General features: G+C 42.1%; 1 protein-coding gene across 1 annotated transcript in view; it reads right to left on the reverse strand.

The window, feature by feature from the left end:
* Positions 1-1,433: 1,433 nt before the first annotated feature.
* LOC135219150 (WD repeat-containing protein 17-like) overlaps positions 1,434-21,934 on the reverse strand; it is a 188,325-nt gene continuing 167,824 nt past the window's right edge. The window contains 6 exon segments of the mRNA XM_064255667.1: positions 1,434-4,974; positions 12,332-12,479; positions 14,227-14,298; positions 14,595-14,805; positions 15,028-15,238; positions 15,861-16,085. Of these exon segments, the coding sequence (XP_064111737.1) occupies positions 4,855-4,974; positions 12,332-12,479; positions 14,227-14,298; positions 14,595-14,805; positions 15,028-15,238; positions 15,861-16,085 (987 nt within the window). The 3' untranslated portion in view covers positions 1,434-4,854.

Here is a 21,934-nt window from a genome sequence, read left to right on the forward strand (position 1 = left end):
ATTTTAATTTTCCTTATCCCTTTAGCTTTGGTTTTTCTTTCCCCTTTTCAACTTCAAGTCCATACATAGCAGCCTGTGTGGGGGGGCTACATGGTCGCCTGGAATAACTTTGCAGTTCTTGACCTCCACAGATTTATCCTTTTATAAGATAGTCCTATCTGGGAAAGAATCTTCCCCCACTCCTATATGTTATTAGGTGTTCTCTTTTCTTCTCAAAAAATGTGTTTTACTATTGCCATGTTCGAATGACACACAGCAAAGTCCACTACACTCTCTCCTTCTGGGTTTCTCTCCCCCAATTCCCAAGGCCCCCATGCACCCGCCCAATCGCCTCATTTTCACTTCCGACATGCATTCAAATCTGCCCCAACTATCACCCTCTCATGCTCTTCCAGTTCTTGCATTATTCCATCCATGTCTCTCCAGAAATTTCCAACCCTTCTCTTCTTCTGTGCAAAACCAACCTTGTGGTGCAATATGCGCTTATAATATTCAGGAAAATCTCTCCTCCATTAACATATCTTCAATCTGATGATACGGTCATTCTTTCTATGCACTTCTATTACCGAGTTCTTTAGTTCACTAGACAGTACTATGCCAACTCCATTTCTACCTTGTTTATTTGCTCCACTATAATATAGCTTATATCCATCTCCCAACTCTTTAGCTTTATTTCCTTTCCAAAAAAAAAAAACCACCTTGTTCTTGCACACACACAACATCTACTTTCTTTTCTCTCATCAAGTCAGCCAATTCCTCTACCTCTCCCAGTCATGGACCCAACATTTTAGCTGACATACTCTGAACCCAATTGTGAGCTCGCTTCTTTAGCTGCACCCACTCCTGATGCAGTAGCCCCTCGCCTTACACAGAGTTAGGCGATGTCTCTGTGCGTCGTTTACCGGGGAGTACGCCCTAGCATTACCTCTTTCCATATTTCGGCTCATTCCATTTTTTGGTTTTGGCACAGATTTTTACAGCCCAGGATGCCCCTTCCTGACACCAACCCTCCCTATTTTATCCGGGCTTGGGACCGGCACCCATAAGGACTTGGTTGCCCCCCCAGGTTTTCCATCCTTTACCATTGATTTGTATGTATGTATGAAAATGAATGTAATGTATGTATGTATGTATATTATTATATATATATATATATATATATATATATATATATATATATATATATATATATATATGTACTATATATATATATATCAATATATATATCATATATATACTATATATATATATATAGACATTATTGAGATTATGTTTCAAAAATCTGGACATTGTAGATTATGGTATAAAAACTTATGTAAAATTTTTAAATTTTTTTTACTTAGAAGTTATTGAGACGATGCTACAAGAAACGTTTGAATTTTTATAACCAGATTTATCTATAAGTTACTGAAAATTATAGTACACAAAAGACTACAGAGTATGATACTATTTAATTGTACCTATACTAAGAACCTAGTTTGTTTGTGGTTGCAAAGCTCTTTGAGTGGGACTATCAAATTCTATTTAAAGCTAATAATTGGTGACAAAGCTATTAATGATGGTACAGAATTTTTCATTAAAATTACATTCAGTATGTACAAAAACTAAGCTCTTCTGCTAAGTGCACAGTAAGTAAAAGAATGATAAGATTCTCAAGGCAGAGTGGAGCATATTTCTATATAAGCTTTCAGTACTTCGAAGGAGTAAAAAGCTTTCTCTAACCTACACGATGAGTTTAAAGGCTCCAATACCAAAACAAAGGGGTACAAGAAAAGTGTAAATGTACTTTACATCCTTAATTACTGTGATCAGAGTAAGAGATATACGTGTATTTGTGCCAAAGACGGTTTTTTTTTTTCCAAGTACAGCACACTACATATATCTTTGTAAGGGAGACAGGAAACATTTACTTGTTAAGTTTACCCTAATTCTTCAGAATATTACTGATTGGAGCATGTTATTCAATGATAATTTTTAAATATTGTCAAGCAATAGGTGTTCTTCCCACAACATTCACCATCATTATCAACGTCTCTAATGCTACACAATGCAATGGCCCTCCTTGAACTTCTCATGCCCAGAGGAGTTTGCCGACACTGGCAGACTTTTCACGTCAATTAAATAGTCTTACAGAAAATGTATGGGAACTAACAGTAATCTTTGAAAGGAAAAAAAAAATTCTTGACATTACACCTGCCAAGTCCTCTAACTTATCCCTTACCCAAAAAGTGTAAAGCAAAACAAGGCTGATATTCATATGTATATACATAAATGTATGTAAAAATAACAAATGCTATGACTTATCACGTCTACATCAGACTTCTTATTTTTACTTCTGCCTCAATAAAAAAAGGGTATGAAACCATAATAGACCTGCCTCAATAATAAAGGGTATGATACCAAATGTCTAATAAAGTCAGTGATGCAATGACATGATGGGTGAGACTAGATATCAAAACTTGTCAAGTACTCTCACTCTTGTGTATCAGAGGTTTTCAATAAGTGGTTGAGTTGGTAGGATATTCCAAGGGGAAAATAGCAGGTTTGAAACTGGATACTGTTACCAAAATATTTGTTTTACCTTTATCAATTAGCTACTTCAAAGACTAAGTCACTGATGACGTCCCACCTTTCGAATTTCACAGCTTCATTCACTCATATCTGAGTACTACTACCGATTCTCCTTGCCTTTGCATTACATGAAGTCTCCCTCTGAATAGCCCACTTTCACCAACCTCATGAATTCCCAAGCATCTGACTGGCTCCTTTGTGGCACTAGTTCGTCATGAGTTTCAATCTGCTGGATTTTAAGAACAACACAAATTCAGGAACTGTCATCCTCATAACCACCAGAATCCCAGGGACATACCTGGATTGACTAGCTACCTTCATGTAGGTAGGTTGGGAGTCCATGTTAACTGAACCCAAGTTGCCCAACTAATTTCCAGGTAGACTGGGCCTTGGTCTTGAAAAGTTTGGATTCATCTTCCAGGTCTGATCAGCCAGTAACATCCATGCATTCACCCAGTCAATTTCTAAGAAAGCTAGGTTTTTGTCCCCTTGAAAACAAGATGAATATTGAAAGGTTAAACCAGTCACGTATATGCAAGCAGATCACCAAGGCCAAGTGTGCGGTACAGTATTTGTCTCTGTTGATACTGTTGCATAAATCTAATCATCGTCCCGGCTCAAAACCAAATCCTCTAAGCCATGGTGGTCTAGTTTCACTGAAGTACACAATCCTAGTACATATAGGCTGTTTTGATGCCCAGAAACCATGATGAATGCATTGTCTAGGTCTGTCAATAATGTACTCCTGAGTTGCCCCACAAATTTCCTGGTAAGCCAAGTCTTGGTTCCCCTGAAGACAACTGAATATATCTAGGTCAGGTCATTCAATATCTAGATAAGCCATCCAGCAAGTTTTCAGAATAACACAATATAACTACATAACTGTAAAGGATGAAAATTATGGTAGTCATTTGTTAACAGTTCAAGAGTGAGAACACTTGACACAGGATACTCTATCTATCCGGATGTGTTATCAATGCTAATCTTTCCTTTGCTGACTCGAGCAGCTATTCAGCCCTTTGTTGTATGGTCCTTCTTGGTTACTGAGGCATGTTAAAATCCAAAGTTTGTAATTTAAATACACACCTGAAGATTTTCTTTAAAAATACAGTTTTCACTTTTAAATCCAAAAGAATCCATTAAATAAAACAAGAAGTCTTCGGAGTTCTTCAAAGTAAGTAATTATAGTCCTATAATTACCATTGCTGATTGATCGTATGAATATCTGGCATCCCTAATGCCACCTCAAAAACATCTCTTGCGTGTCTCTCATATCATGTTCATATTTTGCTCCCAAATTCTATAGCTTAAGTATTACCAAAGACTTCAGATTATGAAGCTTCCAGCATTGCAATGTTAATCAAGTTTAGGTATTCTTACTCACCAAGTTTTCTTTTAAAATCCAAGAGTTTTTTGCAAAGAAAATTAATAAATAATTGGACTGATAATTATCTTCACAATGATTTCTAAAACTACATCGAAGTTCATTCACACAGACGATCTTGGACTTTCCAGCATTTCTATGACCCTGGTGAAATGTATTAAGCTGGTGCCCCCTAGATTTATGTATGAATATATCCTGCCTATAAGCTTGCATAGATTCCATTTAAAGCTGTTTCTAAAGAAGGAATTCTTAGAAAACTATAAACCTGGCCTTTTGTATTTTCATACCCGGGAAGATTAAGAAGCTATGGCATTAAGCACCTACAGTTTAACTGACCAGACACTGAGATGTTAATTACCATAAGACACTTATGGTGAACTCGAAAGTCAAGTAGCAAATTTGCTAAAAATGCAACAATGAAAAAAAAAAGGTTAACAGCAATGCCTTCAAAGGCTGGCAGTAGAACTAGGGTGATTTTTTTAAACAGCAAGTGCTTTGGCTGCTAAAATATTGCAACGTGATGTCTGCATTTCCTGTCGGCTGAAGTCCACAAACTGTATGCATACTACTACAACTTCAAGATGAACTCTCGGGATTTTAAACTATTTCAGTGTGTTAAAAATCTGACAAGACACTGTACATGAAACTTCACATACAATAAAGTTTTTGTAACTGATAGTAACAAATAGTCTTTATCTAATTTTCAGCACCAAATTCACAGTCAATAACTTTTAACAGTAAAAAATAAATTAGCTTTGAAACTTTAGTGTTGCTTTTCCAGTTTCTATGGAAATCACTCCGTACTACAGAGAAGGCCCTGCAAGAGTACCTCTTACCCTTCTGTATTTTGATACTGACGTGGCCTTTTACACAAAGTACCTTTTGAAGTCATGTCCATCTCAGAAGGGACTCAATCTATGCCCAGTACCAAGAGGTGAATACGGATGAACTTTTGCCCACATTAAAGCATCGTTAAGTCCCATAACTGACTCACCGTTTTCAAGAAAATAGCTTGAACCCTGCAATGCAAATCCATAGTTTTTAAAATAGAAAATTATTTAATGTATATTAACTTTATAGCATTAACTTTTACACTGAACAATATAGTCAATAAAGAAACCAGGAACCTTTTCAAGCATCAAATTACTAAAGTATTTTTACAAAGAACAGCACATGACTGACCTTAAAGCTACCGAAATGCACACAGCTTCTAATTTCACAATACGAGAAGAAAAACTAATAGCTGAAGTAATCCCAAAACATTCTCATGTCTACTGTACTATATATGGGCTTAAAATATAGCTAATGAGTTTAAATTTCAGTGCTGGATGACCTCACAGGTCCCAGTGCTTGGCCTTTGGCTTAAAATGATATTGTTATTTTACAATAAAGTTTTGTACATACTTACCTGGCAGATATACTTAGCTTACGTCTCTGACGTCACGACAGAATTCAAAACTCGCGGCAAACGCGAGCGGTAGGTCAGGTGATCTACCCCACCCGCCGCTGGGTGGCAGGTGTATGAACCAATCCCCCTTTCCAGTCATATTTTCTCTTCCACCTGTCTCCTGAGGGGAGGCTGGGAGGGCCATCAATCGTATATATCTGCCAGGTAAGTATGTACAAAACTTTGTAAAATAACAATCATTTTTGTACATGAACTTTCCTGCCAGATATATACTTAGCTGATTGACACCCTTGGTGGAGGGAAAGAGACAGAGCTAACAAGGAAAAAGGGGAAACAACATCTGTTGTAGGATACTAACAAACCTTGGTTCTTACCTGATAAGGCTGAAGACTTTATAGGTACTGTCTATTAGTCTGCAAAGCCTGAAGAGCTACAGCGAGGGCGTGACCTACAGCTGAAAAGACTCTTTGGGTCTACCGAAAGGATTTGATATCCGCTTACTCAGTAGAATCCAAGTCGGATCATGTCAATGGGGATTCGCCCTCTTAAATGACAGAGCCTGACCACTACCAATGCAGGGAGCTCTAGCACAAACAGATCACCTAACCATTCTAATGTTAGCAATACGAATAGAAAGAGATGCCTACCCGCATCCTCTTTCAAACAACCATAAAAACACAATACAAACAATAAGGGAAAAATTTTTTACAAAGGATATGCTTCAGCTCCCTGCCCCAGCATTGAATCCGCCGATACGTACGGGCCTAACGCGAAGCACTTATCGTAAGTAATCTTGACGTCTCTAAGGTAGTGGTTCGCGAATACTGAATTGCATCTCCAGAATGTTGCTTTCATCAGATTCTGGAGTGACATATTCTTGTTGAAAGCCAAGGACGTAGCAATGGCTCTTACCTCGTGAGCCTTGACTTTCAAAAGCTTTAACTGATCCTCACCGCAAGCCAAATGTGCTTCCTTCACGAGGCTTCTAATAAAGAAGGACAAAGCATTTTTAGACAATGGTCTACTGGGATCCTTTACAGAGCACCAAAGTCTGTCCTTAATGCCCTTAAGAGACTTCTTCCGCTGGAGGTAGTATCTTAAACTCCTCACAGGGCAAAGAGTTCTTTCTGGCTCTTCCCCTACCAGGGGAGCTAAGCTGGAACCTCAAACTCCTTGGCCAAGGATTTGAGGGGTTCTCGTTCTTAGCTAGAAAAGAAGGAAGGAAGGAACAAATCACGGAATCTCCTTTGAAACCTACCCTTCCTTCTAGAGCATGAAGCTTGCTAACTCTCTTGGCAGATGCTAAAGCCAAAAGAAACAGAGCCTTCTTCGTAAGATCCTTGAAAGAAGATGACTGGGGTGGTTCAAACTTCGAGGACCTCAGGAAACGAAGAACCACATCCAGATTCCAGCTCGGAATTTCAGTCGAGGGTTTCTTGCAAGTTTCGAAAGATCTTAGCAGATCATGTAGATCTTTGTTGTTGGAGATATCTAGGTTCTTGTGCCTAAACACAGCTGCTAACATGCTCCGATATCCTTTGATGGTTGAAACTGCAAGACTGCATTTTTCCCTGAGAAAAACCAGGAAATATGCAATTTGGGTCACAGAGGTACTGGAAGAGGAAAGCTTCTGGTTTCTTCACCAACGGCGAAAGACGTCCCACTTCGACTGGTAGACTCTAAAGGTAGAGGGCCTTCTAGCTGAGGCGATAGCCTTCGCTGCCTTAGCTGAAAACCCCTTCGCTCTGACAAGACTTTTGACAGTCGAAAGCCAGTCAGATTGAGAGCGGGGAGGTTTTTGTGATACCTGTCGAAGTGGGGTTGTCTGAGCAGATCTACTCTTTGTGGAAGAGCTCTTGGAAAGTCCACCAGCCATTCCAGTACCTCTGTGAACCAATCTTGGGCCGGCCAGAATGGAGCTACCAGCGTCATTCTTGTCGCTTCCGAGGCCGCAAACTTTCTGAGTGTTTGACTCAGAATCTTGAATGGAGGAAAGGCATAGACGTCCAGACCTCTCCAGTCTAGAAGGAAAGCATCCACTGACACTGCTCCTGGGTCTGAGATCGCGGAGCAGTAGAGGTCTATCCTTTTGTTCTTTGCTGTCGCAAATAGGTCGATATGAGGTCTGCCCCATAACCTCCACAGGTCTTGGCAAACTTCTGAGTGCAGAGTCCACTCCGAGGGGAGCACTTGATCCCTCCTGCTCAGGAGATCGGCCCTGACATTCCTTTCTCCCTGTATGAACCTGGTGAGGAGAACGATCTTCCTTGCCTGAGACCACAACAGCAAGCCCTTTGCTGTTTCGTACAGGGAGAAGGAGTGTGTCCCCCCCTGCTTTCTTATGTAAGCCAAGGCTGTGGTGTTGTCCGAGCTGAACTATAGCATTTCGGACGTGGGGCTCGAAGGCTTTTAACGCCAACCACACTGCCATCAACTCTTTGTTGTTGATGTGCCAGGACACCTGTTCCCCCTCCCAGGTGCCTGACACTTCTCTTGACCCTAGGGTCGCACCCCAACCCGTCTCCGACGCGTTGGAAAACAATACTTGGTTCGGGATTGGCATGTACAGAGACAGACCTTCTGCAAATCGGAGAGGGTCTGCCCACCACAGAAGGTCCTTCTTGATTCCTTTTGATATCATGAAGGAGAATTCCAGATCTAGAGAGAGACCCCTCCAATTCCGGTAAAGGAAGAATTGGAGAGGTCTGAGATGCAACCTTCCTAGAGAAACGAATTGCTCCAGCGAGGAGAGTGTCCCCAACAGACTCATCCACTCCTTCGCTGTGCATGCATCTTTCTCTAGGAAGGTCATTAGTTTCTCTCTGCAACGAGCAATCCTCTCTGGTGACGGATATGCCCGAAAATCCGGAGAAACCATCCGAATCCCCAGATATATCAGCTCTTGACTGGGGATTAATTGTGACTTCTGGAAGTTCACCAGAAGCCCCAACGAACTTGCTAAAGTCAGTGTCTTTTGTAGGTCCTCCAGACATCGTTCTTGTGAGCTTGCTCTGATCAGCCAATCGTCTAGATAGAGAGACAGCCTCACTCCCTCCAAATGTAGCCACTGCGCTACATTCTTCATTAAACCCGTGAAAACTTGAGGGGCTGTCGAAAGGCCGAAGCACAAGGCCCTGAATTGGAAGATCTTCCCTCCCATCATGAATCTCAGAAACTTCCGTGAAGAAGGATGGATAGGCACATGGAAGTAAGCGTCCTGAAGATCTAGGGACACCATCCAGTCCCCTGGACGAAGAGCCGCCAACACTGAAGAAGTTGTCTCCATGGTGAACTTCCTTTTTTCTACGAAGACATTCAGGGCGCTTACATCCAGAACCGGTCTCCATCCTCCTGAGCTCTTGGGAACTAGGAACAGTCTGTTGTAAAAACCCGCAGAATGAGGATCTTTCACTAGTTCTATCGCCTCCTTCTCCAGCATAAGATCTACTGCTAGAGAGAGGGCTTGATTCATAATGGGGTCCTTGTACTTGGCTACCAACTCCCTCGGAGTCGTCGTCAACGGAGGTCTTGATAAGAAGGGAATGAGGTAGCCTTTGCGGACAATCGAGAGTGACCAGTTGTCCGCCCCTTTCTGGGCCCAGACGTCGGCAAACTTCAGTAGTCTGGCACCCACTGATGTCTGGAGAACTTGAATACTACTTCTTCCCTCTTGATGGATCTAGAGAAGGTCTTCCCTCGTTTAGCGGGTCTAGATCCTCTAGAGGAAGAAGCTCTGGCAGGAGGGACTCCTCGAAAGGGCTCCTGCCTAACTGGAGTCTCTCTCTTGGTTTTAGCCTGGAAAGAAGTGTGAGGCTTCCTGGTAGACTGGGCTAGCATGTCCTGTGTAGCCTTAGCTGAAAGGGCACAAGAAACATCCTGAATGATCTTATTTTAGGCGGGAAGAGTTTGAAGGAGAGAGCTGAGAATACAGGAGAGAGGCTCTCTGAGCATGAGATACTGATTTCGTCAGGAACGAACAGTAAACAGATCTTTTCTTGATTACTCCCGCTCCGAAAAGGGAAGCTACTTCACTCGATCCATCTCTCACTGCCTTATCCATACACGTGAGAACACTGATAAGATCCTCAGGTGAAATGGAATCCGGGGTCTGCGTCTTCTTGGCCAAAACGCCCAAAGACCAGTCTAGGAAGTTAAATACCTCCAGGACTCGGAACATTCCCTTCAACAGGTGGTCAAGCTCATTCATCCCCCATGTCGTCTTAGCAGACATGAGGGCAGAGCGTCGAGAGGAATCCACCAGTGAAGAGAAGTCCGAGTCTGCCGAGGAGGGAAGAACAAGGCCCAAGGGTTCTCCCGATTCATACCAGAATCCTAGGTTTCCAGTTAGCTTAGAAGGAGGGAAAGAGAACACCGTCTTCCCTTTCTCTTCCTTCGAAAGAAGCCACTCACCAAAACCTCTAAGCGCCTTCTTCATAGAGATTGCAGGCTTCATCCTGACACAGGATGAAACCTTCGAAGTTTTCGAGGTCGAAAATAACGATAGAGGCGAGGGCGGGGCGACAGGAGAAAGGGCGTCTCCGAATTCCTGAAGCAACAGGTCCGTCAAACGCTTGTATGAGGAAACGGAGGAATCTTTAGGAATTTCTTCTTCCGAGGGATCCTGTTCTTCCGCCGAAGATCCTTCACGATCGTTTACGATGATAGGCTGTCTTGTCCTCAGCCGAGAGTCCATCCTTGGAAGAACTCTGACATCTAACCGGGGAAGTCATAACTTCCGTTGAGATTCTGCCTGAAAACTCCTTCTTGTCCGGATGAGGGCGTACTCTAGGCTCTTGGCGCCTAACGAACGCTGGGCGAAAATCTGGCAAAGAGCGCCTACTAGGCGAAATGCGTCTATCAGGCTCCTGGCGCCTGTCTAAAGGAGAGCGGCTGCCTGGCGAAGAGCGCCTGCCATGCGGGAAGCGCTTATCAGGCTCTTGGCGCCTGCTGCGAGGAGAGCGAATCTCTGGCGACGAGCGCCTACCAGGAGAGAAGCGTCTGACAGATTCCCGGCGCCTAACTCGAGGAGAGCGAAAATCGGTAGAAGATCGCCTTGTAGGAGAAGAGAGCCTACCAGGCTCTTGGTGCCTGCTAAGCGAATGGCGGCTGACAGGAGAAGAGCGCCTGTCTACCGAAGGGCGGCTGACAGGAGAAGAGCGCCTGTCTACCGAAGGGCGTCTGGTCACAGGAGAGCGGAAGCCTGAAGGAGAGTGGCTACCATGAGAAAAACGCCTACTAGGCTCCTGGCGTCTGCCAGCGGGAGAGATCCTGTCTCGAGACGAGCGCCTGTCGGGAGAGGCTCGTCTACGGGAAGCATGCCTCTCGTCCGACGGAGAAACGATGTCCGCAGGAGAGCGCCTGTCCGTTGAAGAGCGCCTGTCCGTTGAAGAGCGCCTCGTACTACGATCCAATCCTGGAGAGAGGGCGGTTACTGACGAATAGCGAAAACCTGGAGAAGAGCGCCTGGACTTCTTTACCGGGAGCGAGACGTCCTTCCTACGACGAGAAGTCACAATCAATGAGTCAGCCAGAGCCGTAATCTGCGCCTGCAGACTAGCCAAAACACGTGTAGGAGATTTAACAAAGTCCTTCACAGGAGACGCAGCTCGATCCTTACTAGGAGAGCGAAACTCCAAAGAAATCCTCGGTTTCTTCACATCCAATCCAAGATCTTCTGAAAAAACTTCAGGGCTGGAGGGGAAAGCGGAAGAAGCTTGCCAGGCTCTCTTCGACGGCCGAGAAGCTTCTGAGGAGCTCCAACCACGCTTGGGCGAAAGAGAAGGCGAAGACGAGAAGCATTGCCGAAGACTTCTCTCTTGGTGCGATCCAAGGTAGCCTGGGAGCGAACATCAGGCGCTACCGAGGGGACGCCTGACCGGTGGGGATTCTCCCTAACCTTCCTGCGGCTTTCGACTTTCCTCCTCCACTGGGTCTGGGAGTCTGGAAGAGGTCTAGGCCTAGAAGCATTAGGGAGCCGATCAGACGCACCCTCCACTGCACTGGGATCACTGCACAAATCACTATCACTCTTACCTTCTAGCACTTTAATTTTCAACTCCATGCTGCGAATAGTGGCTCTCATAGTGTCCACCTCCGAAGGCGCATCTTCGGGTTCGATGCAGGGAGCAGGGGCTGAAACTGGTAAAGGCGCTATGTCTACAACAGGGTTATCAACTTCAAACTCGCTAGCGCGAGACCTACTAGAACTCCTAGATGAAGCTTTCCTAACCTTGTCCTTCTCAAGCTTTCTTACATAAGAAGAAAGCGCCTTCCATTCTTCTTCATTCAATTTTCCACATTCATTACAAGGGTTAATAAATGAGCAGTCATTCCCCCTACACCTCATGCATACTGTGTGAGGGTCTACCGCAGCTTTCGGTAGCCTCACCTTACAATCGCTAACAGAACAAACTCTGAACATAGTTGATTTCTTAATCTCTAAATCAGACATAATGAAATTCCAAGAATAATCAAAAGAATAATCAAAAACCGGTCCACAAATCGCAAATGCCAAGCCAAGGAGCAGGTACTTCACCAAAAATCCGATGAAACAATCCAGGGCGAAAACGAGTAATAATCCAAAATCGAGAGGTATCGACAACAGATGTAGTCGACACCGGCGACAGAAAATATATGACTGGAAAGGGGGACTGGTTCATACACCTGCCACCCAGCGGCGGGTGGGGTAGATCACCTGACCTACCGGTCGCGTTTGCCGCGAGTTTTGAATTCTGTCGTGACGTCAGAGACGTAAGCTATATCTGGCAGGAAAGTTCATGTACAAAATTTTATATTCCATTCCATTCCTAATAAGTTTATAGGTCTGTCTGTATTTTTTTTTTTTTTTTTTTTTTTTTTTAGCAATTATCATTTACTCTCATATCTGTATCTTAATCTTAACTGGTCAAAATATTTCATCAACTACAGTACTGGTTATGTCACTAAAAAGATTCCTGAAAGCAACTTGCCTTAATAATGCGATTAGTTATGCAGCATATCTGGGAGTCTGAGTGGCGGGGGAGATGAGAGCCACTAACTCGAGTTACCCCAACGTCGCTCCACATTTCTGGACTTTCAGTCGTGTCTACACCCCAGTTAGAATCTCCTTGATCCCACCTGGTTGGTTAACAAATATGATTTATAAATGGCCAGGTATCTTTCTTATAAATCGGCCAGGTATCTTATGTTCAAACAGCAAAAATGAAATTTGTATACAGCAGTTACAAGCGAAGGTGACAAGTCATTTATCTTGACTTTTCTTTGTCTAAACAATTTAAGAATGATGGGCTTGAATGAACAAAAGAAAAGCTAAAAATTACACTGAAGAAAAATTTTGGTCATGGATACTTCTTAAAACATTAACTGCTCAATGAATGGCCTCAACAGAAGATAGTGTTGGTTTACACCAAGGGTCAGCATTAAGCCCATGGTCATGGCTGTGCTAAGTGAAGAAAGCAGGAATGAATAGCTGTGGGAGTTGTACGCCGATGATCTAGTGATTACTGCTGAAAATTGGGAAGAACTACAGAGAAGGGTTGGAGAGTGGCAGGAGTCTTTAGAGAGGAATGCTTAAAGGTGAATGTGAATAAAACAAGTTTTGGCGAGCTGTAGGGAAGACAGAGGCAGGACAGAAATACAAGAAAGATGAGACTCTATTATAAATTGGGTGGAAAAGTTTAAATACTTTAAAACCAAGAGGGAGAGTGTGAGGCTGAAGACAGTAGGACTAAAGCTGCATGGGGGAAGTGGAAAGAGGTAGTGGGAGTAGTATGTGATAAGAAAGTACCAATCAAGCTGTAAGTCAAGATCTGTAGCACAGTGTTAATGTAGGGATCAGAAACGTGAGCTCTAAGAAGAAAAAAGGAAGTAAAGCTTAAAGCTTAAGAGAACAAAGATGAGAATGCTGAGGTGGATTATGGGAATACTGCTGCTTGAGAGATTGGAAAAATGACAAAATAAGAAGGGCAGGCTTATTAAAGATCACAGGGCTTGGAATGAACCCGTTAGAGGAAGAAGATCGAGAGGGAGACAGAGAATTAGATGGCGAGATAAAGTGAAGGAAGATATAGAGAGAAGAGGTTTGGTGGAGGATGATGCCTTTGATAGAAGGCAGTGGAGAAGGCGCATCAGGGAACCGAACCCTTAATGTAGTAGGGGTGAAGGTGGGAAAAGAAGAAGAATATTAACAAAGCCTCCTTAGCTGCCATATAGGTTTTCAATGTTGCAAGAAGTTCTGTCATTATCTTCTGAAATGGCTTCCTACAGCAGCATGAATATGTATTCAAATTCACTAGCAAATACATTGGATTGGTAATTGCTCCAATTGACTGTTCAAGGACTAGCTTATTACATTCATTAACTTACTTTGTATAGTCATCTGAAGTCAGCTGGTTCCCCCATACATAAACAGCTGTGTTACAAACAGGAAGTTCTAGTGCCAAAACTTTTTTTTTTTTTTCAAAAGAAACCTATTATCCCTACATAACATCTTGAAACTTTTGCAATACGTACTAACTTCCAATCACTGTCACTACTGACTGATACATAAATCCTGAAATGGCCTAAATAAATTTTGTCAGGTCAGGTCTCAGAGTTACCTCAAGTTACCACCATTTAACATAAGAATTAGCAACTAGCAACAGGATCTATATGTTTCCACACATGATCCATACCACATTTGACCATGTTACATGGCATCTGTAAAAACTACTTTGGAACCCCCCAAAATTTTATATTTATTGACTAATAATGTAATTCTATATAAACTGGTATTGGTAACACCACCTCACTAAACTTGCATGCATACTTGTATTATTTATCGTGCCAAACCTTAAGCGGTTTACGACAGTTGGTAATAACTCACTTTATTTTTGCTGTTGCGATAAACTCATTCAGAAATTCATAACCACCAGGTCTGTGCTTCTCCATAATATAACTGCAAAGAAAATTAGGTAAATGTAAACTGTCTGCAATGCGAAGTACAAAGGCTAAATTTAATCATCTACATTATAATGTATTCTATTTCCTATTCATATTGCAACATGGTTTACACTAAATTGGCTCATATGGTAGACTTTGGAGGCCTTAATCTCAAAATATTCAAATACCTTGCAATGGAGATAAGATTATGGAAATATGAAGTAAAAGTCTACTTATTCTGGAGAGTTAACCCCCACACTAGTGGAAAAAATCTTCTATATCTCAAAGGCCCCTTAAATAGGAGATACCCACCTCGCATGACTCAAAAGATGGGGAACAACTGGACCATATTCGAGAACAGATGCTCTTATGGCTCCCAAGTAGGCTGACACTGCAAGTAAACCAGCTCTCTGATTTCCTCGTATAGCCCACTGACCTCCACACTGAGAAAGAGGTATTGCCTGCACCAGGCGGAGAACGTACCATACACTTGCTCGATCAATATTCTCCCCAATTATCTGATCTGGAATTCATTATGGAATTAAATAGCGTACTGGATGCATTCTGCCAGTTAACATCAATAAGGCAAAATAGTGTCTGGTCCTATTTCTGTAACTCTTTAACAAGACATTAATTCAAACATGGGAAAACCAGAGAATATATGGGGAACAAAGAGTCTGAATGATATCACTAAAAATTAAACAAGCTATTTACTACAAAATACCCTGTTTCTAGGCATAATTACCTTGTAAAAATTCCAAAGCTTTATTGAGACCCTTATATGGTTGGGTCGAGAGTAATAGGTACATAACTTGATCCAAAACAGGTCCTAGCGCTTTTTCAGGACATTCCACAGGAGATGGGAATTCGGCATAAGCATAAAGAGACTCCTGCTCTTCATGACTTCCGACGAAGGATATCAAAACTTCAGCTTGTAGGACAGTACTGTCTGTTCCCTGAGTAAGTTGAAAATAAGATTCTTTGAGTACATTTTGAAAAACAGTAAAATCTATGGAGTGAAAGATCACGGAAATCATTTAGCTCAGCTGATATAGGGCAAATAATGACAGAAGAGAATTTCTTTATAACATTGTTCTTGATTCATCTAAAAAATTATTGCTAATACTAATGATAGTAGTGACAACAAGGAATTGAAAACACTTTTCTACAGTATTCTATACTGGTTATAGTTATTCACAAAGGTTAATTTCCAAAGCTTCCTGAGTAGCATTCCAGCACACTCCAAATTCTTCGCTATTCAAAAGACTGTAAATAATAAAAATAACTATTTAAACTCTTCCCAAACCTTTGACTTTACTAAACAGGCTCATATCTAATTTCAAACTCTAACCAAGGGATTTTTGAAGTACATATTGTACAGTATATTGTGATACTATATACTCCCAATACAAGTTTACTATTTGCACCAGATATTGGCAAATTACTTTCTGATCATATCAGGGATTTAACAATAAGAATGTATGTACAGTATTTCTTTGAACCTTAAGAACCAATACACATTTGTTACTCAACCTAAAGTTTTATATAAATTGACAGAAATTATATAAAAAAAAATACCTTAGGCAGAGTCTTGGTCAAATCAATGGCCAACTTCCACAGAGACAGTCGAATAGCACGATAAACGAGATATCTTACAGCTGAGAAGATAAGTCCTTTTATTATTGCAAGGTCAGCTTCTGCAGTCTCTGAATTTCCAAGATTTGAATTTTCCAAACCAACCAGCCGGCCCACAGCAACTACAAGTTCCAGTTCATGTCCTCTCAGAAGCATTAGCAGGGCACCCTGAGAACCAGACATTTTGTAGAGAAAAATTACAATACTAATAGTTTTCCTTTAAAACACATGATAGATGCCATGCACACTTTGATGAAAAACAATATGAAGAATTATATTTCCTACACATTATTCTTTAATAATGCTTTTAGCCTGTATGACAGTAAACTTGCAAAGCTCTGGATTTGGTGAAAGGGATGGAAGCCACATTTATCAATTTTTTTATACTGAAACAAAATAAATCTGAGAAGAGACTGATAATTAAAATGAAGTTTTCATAATAAAACTAATATTGTAATACTTACCTGAATTAGCCCTGGTCACTGACCAGCCCGAACTATATCCCCACATATTTACCCACTAAGTGGGTAATTTTAACTGTCAGCGTTACCAACGCTGTAGGTAAAATCTAGTCAAATGAGTTACCTGTGTTACCGTTGGCAACACTGCCGCAAATACCTGCCACCAGTGGCCTGTCTCCTCATTCCTCAATTGAATCATTCACTATCAAATTGAAGTGGGGAGGAGGGTGGGAATCATTCAGGTGTTCAGGTAAGTATTACAATATTAGTTTTATTATGAAAACTTCATATTGCAATACACTCCCTGAACACCTGAATTAACAACATTTACTCGGAGGCAGGGTCAATCTCGTTCAGCCCGACCTGTCCACGGAACATACGCAGGTAACTCATAAGCAACCTAGCATGTATAAAAGCATGTATCCTCACCTAGTTATCTGACTCGGAGGTGAGGATGTTTGCAAAGAAAGTACTTCAACATCAGTGTTGAGTCTAAGGTACTGTTTAAGTCAGAAGTACCTCCCATGTGATAAGCTATACTTCTTATTCATGGAGGCAAAAAAAAAATAAATCTCCTCACCTGGTTGTCCAGCTCAGTAAGTCAGGATGCTTGCATAGGAAGTACCATACCGTCGGTGTCGAGTCCTAGGTACCGCCCGAGTCTGAAGAACCTCCCATGTGGTATTCTATACCTCTCATGTATGGAGGGCAAATGGTGAACCTCCCATGTGGCTATGTAGCCTCTCATGTATGGAGGAGAAGTCGAGTGTGCAGGACCTTCAGTTCTCTACTGATCACTGATGTAGATGACTTGTGCTGAAGAAGTAGTAGTTATTCCAACATGACCATTGGGATCTGCCTAACCTCAAGGGCCTAAGGGACAATACACTCTGTCTAAGCTTGACCAACAGAAACACTAGAGTTCATTAGACTATCACTGCCTCCCTAAACTTCTAACACCCTGATGTTCATTTCGACTATCACTGCTTCCCTAAACTTCTAACACCCCAACTCTACCAAGCCAACTATAAAACTGAGTTACCGCAACGACGGGAGTCACGGGACCCCGAGAGTAACCTCTCTGAAGAAACTGAAATTCCTAAAGGTACGGTGTTGTGAAAAACCACAACAACTCTCAAATAACCACCTACACAATCGCCGACAGCGAAACATTCCTCTGGAAGCCAAGGGGGAGCCCTCAGCATACTTGCGCCCTTGGATTGACTAAGAACCCATTTTTATGAGTGTCCAGATAGCGCTGAGGCAATGATTTAACAATAGTCCCTCCTCTCCTTGACAAGAACATAGCATAACCCTCAGAAATGTTAGTCTGGTATGCAAACCCCCTCGAAACCAAAGTGAAGAGGTTATCAAACAGTCCAGGCTCAGAGAAACACCCATCAACTCTCACCACATCCACACAGAGTGGCTGTGAAAGGTGTCTTCCAATATGAGCCTTATGATCCGTAACCCTTACCACACGAATCAATGAAGGAACCCAATAAAGAAAAACTTCAACTGACTCGTAAACCGGAAGTCGGACTCCGGCAGAGGAGTTACCCGCTACCTCATACAGAAAAGTGATGCTAGCTTAAGTCCTTCCCCAAAAAACTGCCCGACTTGCCGAACCAGACTAGCCTACTTGATGTTTGAGAGACTGCTGGTTTGGTTGAATACAATGTATCAACCGTTACTTGAATTAACTGAGATCCCTCCGGAGCCTGGAATGCGGAAAGAGGGAATGGACAAAGTCCACAATCCGTTATACTCGCTTCCTTCGCGGAGAAACAAAAAACCCACAACTAGGAAACGAGTCTCTCTTCAAAGGTATCTATCCTCTGTCAGACCTGTCCAGCCACACCGGAACAGGAAAAGGAGAAAAGCTGAACCCCGACAAGAGCAGCACCCCAGAACCCGGAACCTACTACGCCTGGCTGCTCGATACCAAACGACATACAAGATCCCATCATATCTGAGCCTACCGACCGATTGCGCAACGATATACCAACAAGAAGATGCTAAACTCCTGTGCAAGTCGTACTCGACTGCGCAACCCGCACTCTCCCCAGACATCATGATGTAACCCCTGCTGTCTGACCGCTGTCCACCCACTCACAAAATCACAAGAGCGAACTGTCACCAGTTCTGCAAAACCTTTAAGAGTTAGTCACTCTACTGCGCATACCCTCACTACCCAGTGACGATAACATTACACCTAAGCCGAATATACCTTGGTGATGAACGCCCACCCATGCGAGTCACTCCCATATTGTTGCGCCAAACGTGTACCAACCAAGACGATGACCTAACCTTGAACCAGTCTCAATTGACTGTGAAAGTCGAAACTCCGCACTCACCAGTGACTATGACACGAGACCAGGACGACTACAATAGGCGAGCAACACCCCTAAAGAGCGAAGAAGTTGCAAAACGCAATCCAACTAACCCCGTTACCAATACGTAGTAAACCTAGACTGGAGTCCGGAGCAAGTGAGGGAAAGAAGTACTCCCAGTAGACACGGAATCAAGGTTGAACCCACCTTGAAAACCCCTTAAAGACGGAACAGAAAAGCAGCAGGAAAAAGTTGAGAAAATAAGGAGAGAGAAAAGTCACCTAGCGCCGACATTGTGCAGGTGGAGAACCAACTGTGCGGTACATAGTGCTTTAATAACAGGTTACGAACTGTGGAACCAATGGGAGCCGCAGAAGGAATTACCAGCTACCCTAAGAAAGGGGGCCGAGGGCACAAAAGGTGCTAACTACGATGCAGACGAACTGCGAACGGCCGTAGCCCCCAGCAATTACAGCGGTAAGCACATTACGTCTCACAATCCTAAGGTATATAAATGGGAACGAAGGAAGATTACTAACTTCCGGTATCGATACAGTCAACGATGGCGCAGATGAATCTCCAACTGCCGTAGCCTCCTCAAGAACTACGGAGGACACATTACGTCTCAAAACAAGGAAGGATGAAAATACGGAGTTGCGGATACCGCCTTGAAGCATCAACACCAGCAGCCTTTGAACTACAGGATCCGTGGAAGGTGCTACGAAGGCAGCCCCTCCAAATTATTTCCTTTAACCCTGGAGAGAGAGAGAGAGAGAGAGAGAGAGAGAGAGAGAGATTGAAATCATCTCCAAATTTCAGGATGAAACAATGAAAACTCTGGCTCTGCTGTGATATTGGCAAATAAAAACAGGATGAGGGAGAAGACTCCGAAGCGACATCCGAAGAATGAGCAGCTAAAGAAGATTGTGTAAAGACATTATAAGTTTTAACAGAAAAATTGGGCGAGAGAAAACTAGACCGACTCTGTTCCCCACGATAATCTGAGAAACATTAGAAATTCAGGAAAATTATTCAAGACGTGGTCGTGAATACAGTCCGTATTGAAGCTACCGTAATTGACTTGCGTTAATTCGATTTTACGATGGGGTTAGTATTTAAAATCGGAACTACATTGCAAATAAGTCTTCCTATATCTCTCGCGCAGCTGGCGTAGGCAGCATCGTGCATCAGACCGCGAGATTGTAGGGTTTAAAATAGAATTTAGGCCAAAGGCCGAGTATTGGGAACTATGAGGTCATTCAGCGCTGAAGGGAAATTGACAGAAAAAAGTTTGAAAAGGTGTAACAGGAAGAAAAACCTCTCTGTTGCACATTATTAAAGAAAGGAGTTTTACCAGCCCAATGAGTCAAACTTGTGTTGCACAATGAGTCAAGTGTTAGGAGAGGGTGGAAAAACAGGATGAGTAGAGAGAATATGAAATCAGGAAAGTGAGAGAGAGAGAGAGAGAGAGAGAGAGAGAGAGAGAGAGAGAGAGAGAGAGAGAGAGAGAATTACAACCGTCTAACATCTCCACCTCCATAAATTTGCACCCTATTCTAAGTTAAAAGGTATTATCTTAATGATATATACTCGTATAACTGCGTACAGCTATGAACAACTGAACGAGAACTTGTTGCTAATACGATCGAATCCTATTGCAACATAACTTTATTGTATTGATCTGCGTGCGACAGTAATCGAATCCGATAACAACATCCGTTTATTGTATTCATCCGCGTGTGACGGTAATTACTGTATTGATGTTATAAATGTAGCTGAAGCTGATAAGGCAAAATTACGTGCATCAGCAACCTGGATAGAGGTCCCAAGCTTTTGTATGAATCAAACGCAGCCGTGGTAAAAGAAAGTAATAGCATGAAAGAGCACATTTACTGTTGTTTTCACACTGACAAAGATTAATCAAGTGTAAGGTTCGTAATACCTATGAAAACGAGTGAAAACGAACGGAATCGCTAAATTTACGCTATCTAACCTGAGGGAAATACTAGCTTCCAATGAGACGTATTAGTCAAATTTTGGCCTTAAATTACATCGTAAGACGAACAGTATGACTTCGTTCCATAAGTTAAGTATCCAGATACTCATTATGCTAACTAGGAACAAAAAAATTAGCCGAGACCAAGTAATATGGTTGAATCTGGAACCACGGAAATAGACTAGCCAGCATCATTGTCTGTCTAAGCCACGCCTCCTTACAACAGTACTGTTTTGACAAGCTTGTGTAATTGTAATTTAATTGAAAAGTAATAAATCACATATTTTAAGGCATTTAAATTAACTATTAGGCCAAATATTAATTTCAGTTGTCACTGTAATTTGATAATACGACTGGTAATTCTTTTGTAAATGTAATTGACATACGCACAATGTAATTACTGACAGCAATTAGTCTTTTAAACGTATGAAGACGTCATACAAACGAATTCCTTATATCCGACATCTGATTATATGCCACAAGATACCATTATTGACTATGTTAAATGTCCAACATAGTTGAAAACACGTCTCCTTCAAGACGACAAACATGGCCTAAGTGAGGAAGAGTTGTTACGTTAGTTACACTACCCAATCAGGACAAGAATGAGGTGGATACGGCGACGCAAACCCGTATTCGCCATCAGCTGATTCCAGAGCGTGAATGACTGTCGAGTTAGTATTTGTACTACGCTAATATGATGATACATACAATACAATTAATGCTTTAGTCGGACAGAATCTGATCTTCATTCTGTTCGATTACATTCATATTGAATTATACTAAGATCGGATTCTCGTTCGTTTCAATTACACCTGTACTGAATTATCCGTAGTCAGAATGCCTTGAGCCTAAAGCGTTAGCCACTATAAAAATCACTCTACCGATATGTAGTACAGCGAATACTTTTGGCTAGGTTAGGCTACTGTATATGCATACGATATATCATCGCGAACACTAGGCTAGCCGTAGTTAATTTTATTCAATTTGTCTACATAACGAATTATCCTAAGTCGATATGCGTTGAACAGAGAATTAGTTATTAAAAATTACCCTATCGTATAAGTAGAGGAAAGTAACCTTAAAGACGAGGGATCAGTATTCAACCCTTCAGAACCCGACAGACCCGAAACCAGATCTGAACGACCAACAAAGGCCTAAAAGCTTCTGATGCAAGGAACTCGAAGCAGGAAAACCCTAGAGAGGCTCTAAGGACACTGTCCCTCT

This window comes from Macrobrachium nipponense, chromosome 19 (assembly GCF_015104395.2).
Source record: "Macrobrachium nipponense isolate FS-2020 chromosome 19, ASM1510439v2, whole genome shotgun sequence".
Classification (NCBI taxonomy): domain Eukaryota; kingdom Metazoa; phylum Arthropoda; class Malacostraca; order Decapoda; family Palaemonidae; genus Macrobrachium; species Macrobrachium nipponense.